This window comes from Panicum virgatum, chromosome 8N (assembly GCF_016808335.1).
Source record: "Panicum virgatum strain AP13 chromosome 8N, P.virgatum_v5, whole genome shotgun sequence".
NCBI classification, from domain to species: Eukaryota; Viridiplantae; Streptophyta; class Magnoliopsida; order Poales; family Poaceae; genus Panicum; species Panicum virgatum.
The window spans coordinates 45,941,173-45,954,727 of NC_053152.1; the positions used below are offsets into that span (position 1 = coordinate 45,941,173).

The window sequence follows — 13,555 nt, forward strand, 5'->3', positions numbered from 1 at the left end:
TCAGACAAAAATATACCGTTCGTATCCGATCGGTTTAGATAGCTACTAGTTCGACGGCGGCGCAGCGACGGCGTGGACCTGGCCTCCCCTACCTGACGCGTGTTTCATTTTTTTTCTTCACCAACCTGACCGAGCCTGAACCCCAAGGAGTCAAGGAGACCTCCTCCTCTCCGATTGGCGCCGCTAGCTCCTGTCTCCTAGCCTCCTCGCAGCGGAAGGAATTCTCCGCTGCCAGGCCACCGCAGGAGAAGCCGGCGGCGACGGTGGGGTTCCGGTTCCTGCCTAGTTTCGCGAGGCTGCCAGGAGGTGCCGTTCGTACTTCACTTGCTTTCTCACGGATCCGTAGAGGTTGGTTTGAGAATTTGGGGGTTTGATTTATGTACAGTTCTGAAATTTGCAGGAAGCATCTGGCAGATTGTGGGGGGCTGTTTCTGATGGGTGATGGGCGTACTCTTATATCTTGGGCACTTTGGAAGCTTTCAATTCTCGATTTTTCGTGGGTATCTGAAATTACTGTCAGGATCAAGCAAGTGTGGGTAACAGCAACTGAGCAGGCAGTTAACCATAGCAGCTCATTGGTTCTTGATTGATTTAGCAGCTTGCTGTTACTTGGTGTGTTGGCAGTTTACTGATTCTTCTGAAGCAAGGAGGAAGCCATGGACGGGATCATGGCGAGTGCCGCGACGGGGGCGATGAGCTCCCTCCTCGCCAAGCTCGCCGAGCTGCTGAGGGAGGACTACCAGCTGCACAAGGGCATGAGGCGCGAGGTCGCCTTCCTCAAGGATGAGCTGAGCAGCATGAACGCGCTCCTCGAGAGGCTGGCTGATGTGGAGGTGCTTGACCCGCAGACGAGGGAGTGGCGCAACCAGGTGAGGGAGATGTCATATGACATTGAGGACTGTGTCGACGGTTACATGCGCCAGCTGCGGAACGGACCGCAGAGGCCTAGTGGAGTCATGGGGTTCTTCTTGGGGTATGTTCAGAAAGTAAAGGAGCTTGTTACACGCCATGAGATCGCCGACCAGATTCAGGAGCTCAGGGATCGCATTGTCGAGGCGGGACACAGAAGGAAGAGGTACAAGATTGATGATGCAGTTAGTTTCGGTGGCATCAAAGTGGTGCCTGTGGATCGGCGGTTGCCGGCACTATATGCAGAATTTGGTGGCCTTGTTGGTATCAATGTTCCCAGGGATCAGATCATCAAGCTACTCGATGCTGGGGTGCCAGGGATGAAGGTAGTGTCTATTGTCGGTTGTGGAGGATTGGGAAAGACTACTGTTGCAAATCAGGTTTACCGAAACATTGCCGAGCAATTTGATTGCCATGCTTTTGTGTCACTGTCCCAAAATCCTGACATGGTGATGATATTTCGGTCTATACTGTCACAAGTCAAGAAGAATGAGTATGACACCACCAACTCATGTGATCAGGAACATCTCATCAGAGAATTGAGGGATTTCCTAAAGGACAAGAGGTATCTAAGTATGATAAATTAATCTGTACTAGGTTGGAATACTCTTTAACATTTTTTGTGTTCAAAGAAATGTTCTTCATTCTCTTTCTATGAATCAGGATTTAAATTATTTAGATATACACTTAAGAATTATTTCAAGATATAACATATTAGAATTATTTTTCATGTTATTCAAAATCCAGATATAAAGCCATCCAATTGTGAAGATTTTCTTGAAACCATTACCCCTATCCTGATTCATTGAGTGCAAACAAACACTAGGAATTAACATCTCCTTGACATAATAGGTTAGGACTCTGAATGGTGAGATATGAGGCTTTCTCACACTTACATTATTCTGTGCTAGGTTTCAATTGAATCATAGACCTATTTCATTTTTGTAGGTATTTAATTGTAATTGATGACCTGTGGAGCACCCAATCATGGAAGACAATCAAATTTGCTTTGTTTGAGAATACTTGTGGTAGTAGAATGATAGTGACAACAAGAATTGGTACTATTGCCAAATCATGTTCGTCCCCACAGCATGATCTTGTATATGAATTAAGGATGCTAAGTGAGGATGACTCTAAAAGACTTTTCTTTAGAAGAATTTTTGGCTCTGAGGATAAATGCCCTTACCAACTAAAGGAGGTTTCAGCTGAAATAGTTAGAAAGTGTGGTGGTTTACCATTGGCAATCATTACTATGGCTAGTTTGTTGACTACTAAGTCATACACCAGAGCTGACTGGTTAAAGGTTTGCGATTCAATTGGTTCAGGACTTGAGAAAAATGGGGATGTGGTGGAAATGAACTTGATATTATCTCTTAGTTATAATCATCTTCCTCATCATTTAAGGACATGTTTACTGTATCTAAGTATGTTTCCAGAAGATTATGTGATCAAGAGAGATTATTTGGTAAGAAGGTGGATAGCAGAAGGATTTGTCAATGGAAATGGTGGACGGAATTTAGAGGATGAAGGCGAATGCTATTTTAATGAACTTATTAACAGAAGCTTGGTTCAACCAGTAGATTACCTGTATGATGATAGAGTATATTCATGCCGGGTGCACGATATGATTCTTGATCTCATTACATGCAAGGCGGTTGAAGAAAATTTCATCACTATTGTTACTGATAAAAAACAAATGCTGGCTCCACAGGACAAGGTTCACCGACTCTCACTTGACTACCATGGTCTTGATAATGGAACAGCAAATCCCATTGTTACTACTTATGTTCGATCCCTGAACATATTTAGATACTCTGAACAAATGATTCCTCTTTCAGACTTTCAAGCTCTAAGAGTGCTTGATCTAGATGGTAATGAGAATTTAGAAAGCTGTTATCTTCAAGATGTAGGGAAGTTATTTCAGTTGAGGTACCTGCGGATTAAAGCAAGCAATTTTACACTTCCGGAACAGGTAGGAGACCTCCAGTCCTTAGTAATTCTGGATCTTCTGAACTGTATTAATCTAGGTGAATTGCCTGCCAGTATTGTTAAACTTCGGCAGTTGAAATGGTTACTTGCTCCTCCCGTGACCTTACCAGATGGAGTTGGGAACATGCAAGCTCTAGAGTCTGTATCATTTATAACTGTGGACTACACTACCTCAATAACGTTGTTGCAAGAGTTGTGCAGCTTGACCAGATTGAGAACCCTCGGATTGGATTGGCACATCAATCCCCTGCATAGAGACAAAAAAACATATGAGGCTAATTTTGTTTCGTTGCTTGGTAAACTAGGCTGTTCCAATCTTCAATGTTTAACACTCATCAGCCCTTGGTCACTAGACTTCTTGTTGGATCCTTGGTCCCCAACTCCACACCTCCTTCGGGAATTAGTGATCAAAGGATGGTATCTCAGTAAGATTCCATCGTGGATGGCATCGCTAACCAACCTCACATACCTGGATGTTGAAGTTAAAGTGAGACAGGAAACTCTTCAGATCCTTGGTGATTTCCCTGCGTTGCAATTCCTGAAATTGCACTCAGATCCAGCAGGCCCTGAGGAAAGGTGCCTTGTTATCAGCAACAACGGATTCCCGTGAATGAAGAAGTTCAGCTTTGTTGGTTGGGTAAATATGATATTCAAAGAAGGAGCCATGCCCGTGCTTGAAACTATTGAATTTGAAATCATTGTGCGTGACATGCAGATGGCTTGTGTGTTTGGTCATCCAGATTTTGGCATCAGCCACCTTTCCACCCTCAGGAACCTTGTTGTCACTGTTCACTGTGAAGGTTCAAGAATTGAAGAAGTGGAAGCATTAGAGGCTGCTATCCAGAGTGCAACCAGTATGCTTCCTAACAATGTTACACTAGCTTTGCATAGATTTCTCGAGTCAGAGATGGTAAAATGATGATGTATGGAGACACATGTATTGAGTTGCATGCACCAAGCAATCGAACCCATCCTTCGTTAAACGATATTTGATCTTGATGTACATACTAACCTTAAATCAAAGGATATACACTGTATTTAGCTTTTCTCTATTTCCCTTACGGTGTGAATATATGACTTATGTTTTTTTTTGCGAGAAAATATATGACTTATGTTAGCTGTTGTGTTTGTTGAGGGTAGTGTTATCCTCGATGGCATAATTTGAATATCGATTCATCTGAGCTACAATGTGTTTATAATTTTGCAGTAATTGCAGTTTTCAAGATCTACATTTCACTGTTGCTTCAGACTTTCAGTGGTTGCTTGTAACAGGACACTGTGAACTCATAATATTTTGAAATTACCCTTCGCTAACCATGTTTTTTGTTGATACATAGGATAGCTGCACATTTTATATTAAAAGGAATAGTGGCCACTCGATGGTACCGGTTAGTTTAGTTTTACGGTTACAATTACAGACGCGCCACATGAAATGAGAAGGACTGGCAAACAAATAAAAACACCAAGCTAAGATCCTGTGAAGATTTTAACTCCTGTTACATTGTTGAAGACTAACCACACTAATTAAAAAAAACAGTTGCTGAACGAAGGACAGTGGGCTGCAATTACTCTGTTTCTGTGCTACAATAGCAGCTGTACTGGGCTGCGCGTGAAGGACAGGCCCATGGGGCCATCTCCTCTCGTAAGCCCAGGTTTCGGACAAGATCATGAGCGTGCTCGGGGAAAAAAAAGGAACTATTCACTGGCTCAGAAAAAACACACAGGTGCCGTTTGGCATAGCTTATGCCAAAACAATTTCACCAATGAAGCTAAAAATTCCAGCTTCGTCTGCCTTCTAGTTCATTTTAGCACAAACTTATAAAATAGCTTCACGCTGCAGTGTCTCGAATTACGTGAAATGAAGTGAAGCTGAAGCCAAATAAACCATTGCCTCATCAAAGATCAACAAGGATTCTAGGTACTCTGAAAAAAAACGCAACACTCACATGATGTATTGTCTAAACGCACGGTTTTATTCTGCTGTCTCTTAATGTTCAGGACTGTGTTCGGTGAGGAGGAGCTGTGTCAGCTGCATACGCAAGGCACGTTGACTGTAGCGTCATGGCGGAATCTTGCCTTCGCCAAGGTGGACTTCGGGAGTGGGATCGAACGCCAGCGAGGGCGACGTCCTCCGGGAAAGACATGCCGACGTCCCATGAGCATGAGACCTCCAATTACTGTAGAGCCGTCTCCATGTGACCTCCAATTTAATATCTACGTTTCTCAAATTTTAAGATATTTTTTGCGTACACTTTGTCTTGTTATTGTTATCGGCTCTCGAGTTGAGAATGCTGTTAAACTTTTGGCTGTACATTATATTGTGCAAAGGCTGGAAACATTTCCTTTTGTAAATTCTAAATTTCTTTAAAGTTATTTGGCAAACTGAGTCTAGCTTAATTGGTGCACGGATGCTCGTATTTTTCTAGATTTGTTCCATGTATTAATGGCACTGTTGTTCAAACGGTGGACGATGTACCCGTCCATAAAAAGACCAATCATAAGATTTTTTAAAGATATTTTGATCTAGATCCATCCATTCAGGTTATCTTCCTCATTCATCCAATCGCATCACTTCCCTTCTCGTGCTCTTCATTCTTTTTCCCGTGTCCGATTCCTTCCATCCGGACCCAAACAAAGCGAGGTGACAGGATTGTACACAATGGGTAGCTCCCATCAGTTTAAAAGTTGAATTCTGCATGCATACTTGAGTTTCACATGAATTGCTTTTGTTCTATTCATATTTTAACTACTCAAGTCATACTTACTAGAAGAAGAGCAGTCACTACCAGAAAACGCTAATTCGCCGTGTGCCAGAATTATGACAGAATCGCCAAAATTAATCCGGATCAAATGCGTTAACCATCACTGATACCAATAAAATGGTTAACATGCATTTAAAAAAGAGTAATTTAACAGTCTGTCGGATAAAATCCCGATAAAGCCACTGTATTTTCGATCGAAACAACATACCTCACGCGAAGGTGAGTTCAGAGATTACAATAACCATAAATTTTACCATACAACTTTAATTGTAACAAGCATCTCAACTAGGGACGATATATGACATCATGATGAAGCCCGTACATGACGTCAATCTCACCAAGCATCTCAAAAATTACCTGAAAACAAAGTCACAAGCAAGACTGTGTATACTAATTCTCAGCAAGACTGACCCGAAAAAAGATATATAATATCCCTTTAACTAGATATGCAAGGCTTGTGGAGGCTCTGTGGTTTTTTTTGCTGAAAAGCAACAAAGAGTAGGTCCTTAATTTTCATGTTTTAGCTTTCATATTCTAGTTTTATTTACCACTATAAGTAAGCACCTATCTATACAAGCATGGTAGAGGAATTATTTGCATTCAACCATATTGAGCATTGTTTTGTTCCACTTATTACTCTATGTAGCAAAGGGATTAAGCAGTCTCAATCTTCGTGAGAAGCGGACGATTCTAAATCGAATTTCCAACCTTGTAAGGATAAATCTAGCACACACGCTTGGAGCACTATCGAGTCACTCCCAAGCAACCGTTTGCTTCTGTTGTCAGTCGAAACCCACCGGCGAGCAGCGACGGGCAACACGAAGAACCGGGAGGTTGTTGGGGCGCTGGCAGGCACTGCTCCCTCGTCGACGGCCCGCAATTCCGTCACGCGCCCGGAGGTTTTGTGGAAAACCGGGCGTGCCACCTGACCTATACCCGATCAGGAGGGTGCAGACGTGCTCCGAATAGTTTCCTGCATACAAAGACACGTGTAAACGTAAGTCCGAGCCGTGGTCGGCTCCCCGGGACGACTCTTGCATCGGCTTTGAAGAGCCGATCGAGTCCCGGTGTCAGATGGGATCTGATTGTATCCAGATATGATAAATAAAGCAAATAACTATAAAACTGCTTCAATTAAATCTAATTGATCTAATCCACGATAGTAACAGCTTCACTGCTAGATCGGAACATCCTACACGTGACTAGGCCTAGCGAGCATAACAAACAACTAAACCACAACCCAAAACAGAGGCCTAAGAACTAGCAAGAGCCGATTCCCGGAACAATTCCTATAAAGGCTAAGATAAAGCGTCTATTACACCACCGGATCGTCCAATCCGTTTGCAAGGCCTAACCTAGCAGATATTACGCCAACTCTTAAGATAAGAGCAAACCAGAACAGATCAGATCTACTAGACATAAAAGAAGCAGGGTGTTGCCTTTGTGCAACTAATTCTATACGACAAGAACTAGCATGAGATTGAAACATGACTGCACAGAGACAACGTGATATTCGTAGATGATAAGCAACGAAAGCATGATGAATCTACTAAAAGACATGCCACGAACATCAAGATAACTAGTACTACTCGCCATAAAAAACGCTTCAGTACGAGTAATACCAAGGTAAAAGCAAGAACAATACTGCCCTGATCGCAAGAAGCGATCAGGGCAGCATGTCGCTTACTTGGATGAAAACCCTAGGATTAGGGGTGGCGATGCACCGAGAGTTGTTATTTGCGAGTCGTGATGACGCTCTCTTCATGAATAACAAAGGATACATATTTATAGTCCGGAGACTTGGGAAACAATCTAAACTAATCTTGTCCCGATCGGACTCTATCTCTAATCTTAAACTAAATCTAAGAATACACGGCCAATGTGGCCCAGATGCTTACGCAGGAGCCGATTTACAAGTCTTCTTAGTCTTCTGCTTTAAGCCCATCTTGCTTTCGGCCCATAAATTAACCCCGTTAATTTATGGCGATAACACATGCCCCTGGTTTTGGCAATGATAGTTCCAAAACCAATCTGTCGCTTCATCTTCCCGTTAATGTTCATTAAACATACTGCAACCACCAAGGAAGACGCAACGTCTCTGCAACTGGTTCCTCGTAGAATGTGAAACTGCCGATCCGTCTTCCATCTTTTCACTATTTAATCTCACCCGAATCGGCTCTTCTTCACAGCGAACTCCTTCTTCCTCCCAAAGCCAATAGCGCAGAAACCCCAATCCTCCAGCACCAGCAATGGCGGTTTCTTCATCCTCCGACTCCAACTCCTTCGGAGACTCTTCTTCTTCTTCCTCTTCTCCTTCTTCTTCCCCCCTTCGTGCTTCTTCCGTCGACTCCATCCCGGAGAGTTGGGAGCCGACGCCAGAGTGGGACCCAACCGTGGCGTACGAAGCACTGGCTCCTCTGCACTGGGATGCAGAAGATTTCGACTTCGGGGTCGCCTCCGAAGAGGACGAGCCCGAAACTGAAGGAGAAGACCTCCGGCTCCTGTTCCAAGAGGAGTCGGAGAAGGACGAGGAAGAAGACCCCTCTTCGGACGGAGTCGACTCTTCCTCGGAAGAGGAGATCGACTCCCCCTCCGATGACGATGAGCCGATGGGCGGAAAGCCCTTCTGGTTCCTCGGGTCCTCCGAGGAGGACAGCGAGGAGGAGAACAGCAGCGACGGCAACGACTGGAGCGACTCCTGGTCTGAAGGTGGTAGCAGCGCCTTCAACAGCGACAATGACGGCGACGGCAGCGACGACGGCAGCGACGACGACGGCAGCGGGGATGTGCCGGCCCGAAGCCCCAAGCGTCGTAGGTACTAGGTACCTACGAACAGTAGTAGTATCGTAGGGGTAGGATCACAAAGCCGAAGGATTAATTCCTTTGTAAAATCAGCTTTCCTTGTAATGAACCTTCCTTTATTTCCCCAATTTCGCATGTCTTCATTTATTTCCCAAAAAGCCGATGGCAACACATCAGGCTTCCATAAATATCCAAGAGCTGACGAAATTCAAACTAGGAGCAACCAGCACAAGAGTAGAACATCGCTTCCAGCTTGAACCGAACTCGACGAACCCTCAAATTCGAGTGTAATTCGAAAACCAAACTCTACAAATCCGAGCAAGAACTCTCCAAGCAGCCGAAATTTGAATCAGAACTCACAGCAATCCAACCCTAAGTCAACAGATCTGAACCATGGCAGATTCTGCAGTTCAGACAACAAGTTCTGACATCCACGATACGGCAATCCACGGCCTGAAGGTAATATCCGGCCTAATCCTTTAGTTTTCTTCAGCTTACCAAGTTTCTGAAACTGAAACTCTGAAACATGACACCGTACGCATATTTCTGAATTTCTGAACTTCAGGTGTCAGACATCCTTTTGCCGCATCCCTCTAATCCAAAATCTTTCTGTCTTGGCCCACAAACCCATGAAACCCCCACAGATTTGATCTCTTGTGAAGCAAATAGGATCCCTTTTGTGAGCCAAAACATTGATTTGAACCTCTGGGTCGACTGCTTAAGAGCCTGGCCTAATCCCCCTGAGAGCTGGATTACATGGTACAACAGAGTAGCAAAAACTCGCACGTCCTTGTGGCAAGATTTGAACATAGCCGATGCACTTAGCCTGTCATTGTCACCCCTTGACAAAGATGAAAATCTTCTGAAAACCATCGGCTATTTCTGGTCTGATGCTCTGAATTGTTTCCTCTTTGGTCATGGACCCATGACTCCCATTCTGCTAGATGTTGTCATGATCACCGGACTAGACATTAGCTTTCCCAATCCTGCTGCTCACAAAATGGCAGAAGTCCCCTTTAAACTCTCTTCCAAAGTCAACTGCACAAATTGGGGTACTTACATGAGTCAGCACATGAAAACAAAAGGTCCAGTGACTGAGAACGAACACACAGCCTTCTTAAATCTTTGGTTAGAGCACTTCATCTTCTGTGGTCCTTCTTTAGCTCCCACTAAGAACTATCTTCCCTTGGCCTATCACCTAGCCCATGGTAATCACACCGGCCTGGGCAAACTCTTCCTTGGAGAAACCTACAGATATCTCCATTTGATGACATCTAATTTACTTAACAAAAAGAAACTGAGAACTGGAGGCCCTTGGTGGTTCATTCAGTTGTGGGCACAACTGTACTTTCAGCACCATATTCCCAACTTCCAAGGCCTGACCAAGAACTTTTTCCCTGATGAGAGTGGCAAACCAATTAGATGTACTAGCTACGGCCAAGCTTTGTTCAGTCTCCCTGGCAGTAAACTGAATTCAATAGATGCAGCAAACTGGTTTAGAGTCTTCTACAAAGGACTAGACAATCCTCTCTACTTCCCGTTTACTGAATCTGAATCCTTTGAGAACCCAACTACCTTCAGATTAGATAACTTTGCCGATGATGACAGCACTCGGCATCTATATTCTCTGATGATTCGACCTGGCTTCCTCCCCGTTGGCATCAGCACTTCTAACAGAATTATCAAGCCAGGTTATGAATCTTATCAACCAGTTATAGCAGCTCGGCAATTTGGCCTAGGACAGGTCCCTCCCCACTTCCATATTCACCACTTGGTGGAGAGCAGAGCCGATCTGCCTGACGGTCTTACTAGTTCAAGATGCTACAGCATGTTTGATGACCTCCACATTCCAATACCGGCCGATTTGTCTTTCACTTCTTCATCAATCGGCTTTGATACCTGGTGGAAGATGTGGAAAACTCATGTCTTCAGAAAAACTCTAGGTCCTCGACTGCAGCAAATCGATCCTGAATATGTAATCCCCGAGGAAGAGGTACTGATTCTATGTATTTATCCTTTTAAATCCTCTATTCCCTTCTCTTGGCTTAACCTGCTCATCCTGTCAGCAGCAACAAGATGGTCCAGAACCCATGACCAGTACTGAGGAGCCATTTCACTTTCTTCCAACTGCTCCTGATGTACTCTTCTACAAAGGATCACCGCCAATGAAGAAAGTGATAATGACTGTTCAACCAGACTTACTTCAGTCGGCTTCCAAACGAAGACAAACTTCTGCAAGCGTTGCCCCCCGAGTCTTGACCAAGAAAAGGAAGATGATCACAAGGCGAGTGATCAAGAAACCAGTACCAACTCCTCCGAGTCCATCAGAGTCTAATACCAACTAGGTAACTCATCATTCAAAACCTCCTTCTTTATTTCATACATATATGCTCTGGTTGACTGTAATTCTATTTCCAGGATGCAGCCAAAAACATCTCCAATGCAGAAAGCCCGGAACAACACGAGTTGGCTGCAACTCCTGATGCATTGATGAATACAAGTGAGGAACAAGCCGATGCAGCAAATGCTCTTGTCGTCAACACCAGATTTGATAGGACGATTGCTCCTGAACCGTCCAACACTTCTTCTTCAGAACAGGTAACATTACAAAAAACAATTCTGAACCAGCCGATAACTCCATAAATGCATCTTGCACTAACTCCAGATGTGCCCATAGAGTTTTGATATTTCAGGTTTGCTTTCCTTTGACCCTGCATCAATGGGCCTAACTGTCCCTGGAGCAGAAACACCTTCCTTACAGCAATCGGCTAACTTGGCACATCAGCTTCAACTCATCAAAGACCTCCTATCTGCTCCGATCAATGCTCTAGTTGATGATTCCAGCAAGATAAAGAACATCTTCGAGCAAATAGAATCCCAACTCCCGGAGCCATTGCAAATCAAGCTCTGGTCAGCCAGCAATCTTCCATTCTTTCGGATAGAAGTGAATAAAGCACAACAGAGGATGGAAGCACGTCGCTCTCAAGCTTCTCTGAAAGCTGATATTACCCAAAAGTGCAAGGCCCTTAACCAGAAGAAGGCAATTCTAGATACCAAAGCTGACATGTCTGCCAACATGAATCGACTCGACCTCCTGAAGAAAGAACTGGCGGAACTCGAAGAAAAGGTCCGCACCACCAAAGAACTCATCCAGGCCGAGGAAGCTTCCATTGCAAACTCCAAACAAGCAACCCAGGAAATAACCGAGCAGATACAAGTAGAGTTTGCAGAGATAAGCACCTTGAGTCGGCAGATAGTAACAGGAGATGACAAGGATGACGAAGCCATCATAGCACGAGCAGACACCGTCCGTATAGAAGCCATCCATGTCATAGAAGAATTCCTGAACCAGTAGATAGGCTCAAGATACAATTAGTACTACCTGTTAACCTGAAAGTTGTACTTGTTTAAAAACATCTCAAGTCGATGGTTATACATCGGCTATCTTTCTTTACCGGCCAACTCAACGTGTTGGCCTATCATCATTATATTTTTTTATCTTTTTTTTATCGGCCAACTCAACGTGTTGGCCTATCATCATTATTTTTTTTTATCTTTTTTTTGCGGCCAACTCAACGTGTTGGCCCATTAGACTGCAGCCAGATGGATCTCATCGGCTTTTCTTTACTCGCCTTTCCACATGCTCAGGAAATACTTCTTCAGATGTTGTCCATTGACAGCAACAGGAAACTTGACGCCGTCCAATTCCTCGAGCATGTACGCATTCCCAGGCAAAACCTGATCAACCTTGTACGGACCATGCCAAGTTGGAGACCATTTACCAAACTTTTTATCTTTAGTTCCCAACGGCAATACTGCCTCCCAAACCAAATCTCCCACCTGGAAATCCTTAGGCTTGACCTTTTTGTTGTATGCACGGGCATCTTTGGCTTTGTTCTCTTTGATTTTTTCCAGCGACCAAAGCCTTAGCTCTGTCAGGTCCTCCACATTATCATTCATCAAGGCTGCATACTGTTCAGCAGATAGATCATTCTGAAACTCAACGCGCCTTGATCCAGCTGTGATTTCCCATGGTAGCACAGCGTCCTGGCCGTAGACTAAATGGTACGGTGACGTCTTGGTGGACCCATGACACGAAATACGATATGCCCACAAAGCTTCTGACAACACCTCATGCCAACGCCTAGGATATTCATCAATCTTTCTTTTTATGAGTTTGATGAGGCTCTGGTTGGATGCTTCAGCCTGTCCATTAGCTTGGGCATAATATGGAGATGATCTGATCAGCTTAATCCCCATATCATCGGCAAACTTTCTGAACTCCTCCAATATAAAGACCGATCCTCCATCGGTCGTAATGGTCTGAGGGATCCCAAATCTGTGAATGATGTGTTCTTTGACAAAGCTAATCACATCTCTTGACGCCACTGACCTCATGGGTACTGCCTCTACCCACTTTGTGAAATAATCTGTGGCAGCTAAGACCCATTGGTGACCCTTGCTAGACGACGGGTTGATCTGTCCAATCATGTCCATGCCCCAACCTCTGAATGGCCAGGGTTTGATGATAGGATTCATCACTGATGCTGGCACTATCTGAATTTTACTAAACCTCTAACATGCTTGACATCCCTTGTAATATTTGAAACAATCTTCAAGCATAGTGGGCCAGTAATAACCCGATCGCCTAATCAGCCACTTCATCTTATGAGCCGATTGGTGAGTACCGAAGGTTCCTTCATGAACCTCATGCAAGAGCCGATTTGACTCTGAAGGTCCCAGACATTTGAGCAGTAGTCCTTCCAAGGTCCTGTAAAACATGTCATCCCCAATCAGAACATACTTCATGGCCTTGAGTCTTATCCTTCTGGGTGCCCCCCGAGCCGAATCCTTCAAGTAACTGAAGATATCGGCTCTCCAGTCTCCAGGTTCAAGAAACTGAACCTCCACGTCGACTCCATCGGCTGTCTCCTTGTATCCAGAAGCCATCTGTGCCAAATCATTGGCTTCATTGTTCAGAGTCCTGCATATCCAGTGGAAATTGATGTACCTGAATCGTGACATCAACTCACGGCACTACATCCATATCGGGAAAAGAGCCTTGCTCTCACACCTGTATTCCTCCGTGAGCT

General features: G+C 44.3%; 1 protein-coding gene across 1 annotated transcript; it reads left to right on the forward strand.

Moving 5' to 3' along the window:
- Nucleotides 1-74: 74 nt before the first annotated feature.
- LOC120685566 (disease resistance protein Pik-2-like) lies at nt 75-4,017 on the forward strand. The gene is made up of 3 exons (XM_039967566.1): nt 75-306; nt 401-1,474; nt 1,858-4,017. Exons 2-3 carry the CDS (start codon nt 657-659, stop codon nt 3,506-3,508), a joined length of 2,469 nt encoding a protein of 822 aa, XP_039823500.1. The 5' UTR covers nt 75-306; nt 401-656; the 3' UTR covers nt 3,509-4,017.
- The last annotated feature ends 9,538 nt before the right edge of the window (nt 4,018-13,555 follow it).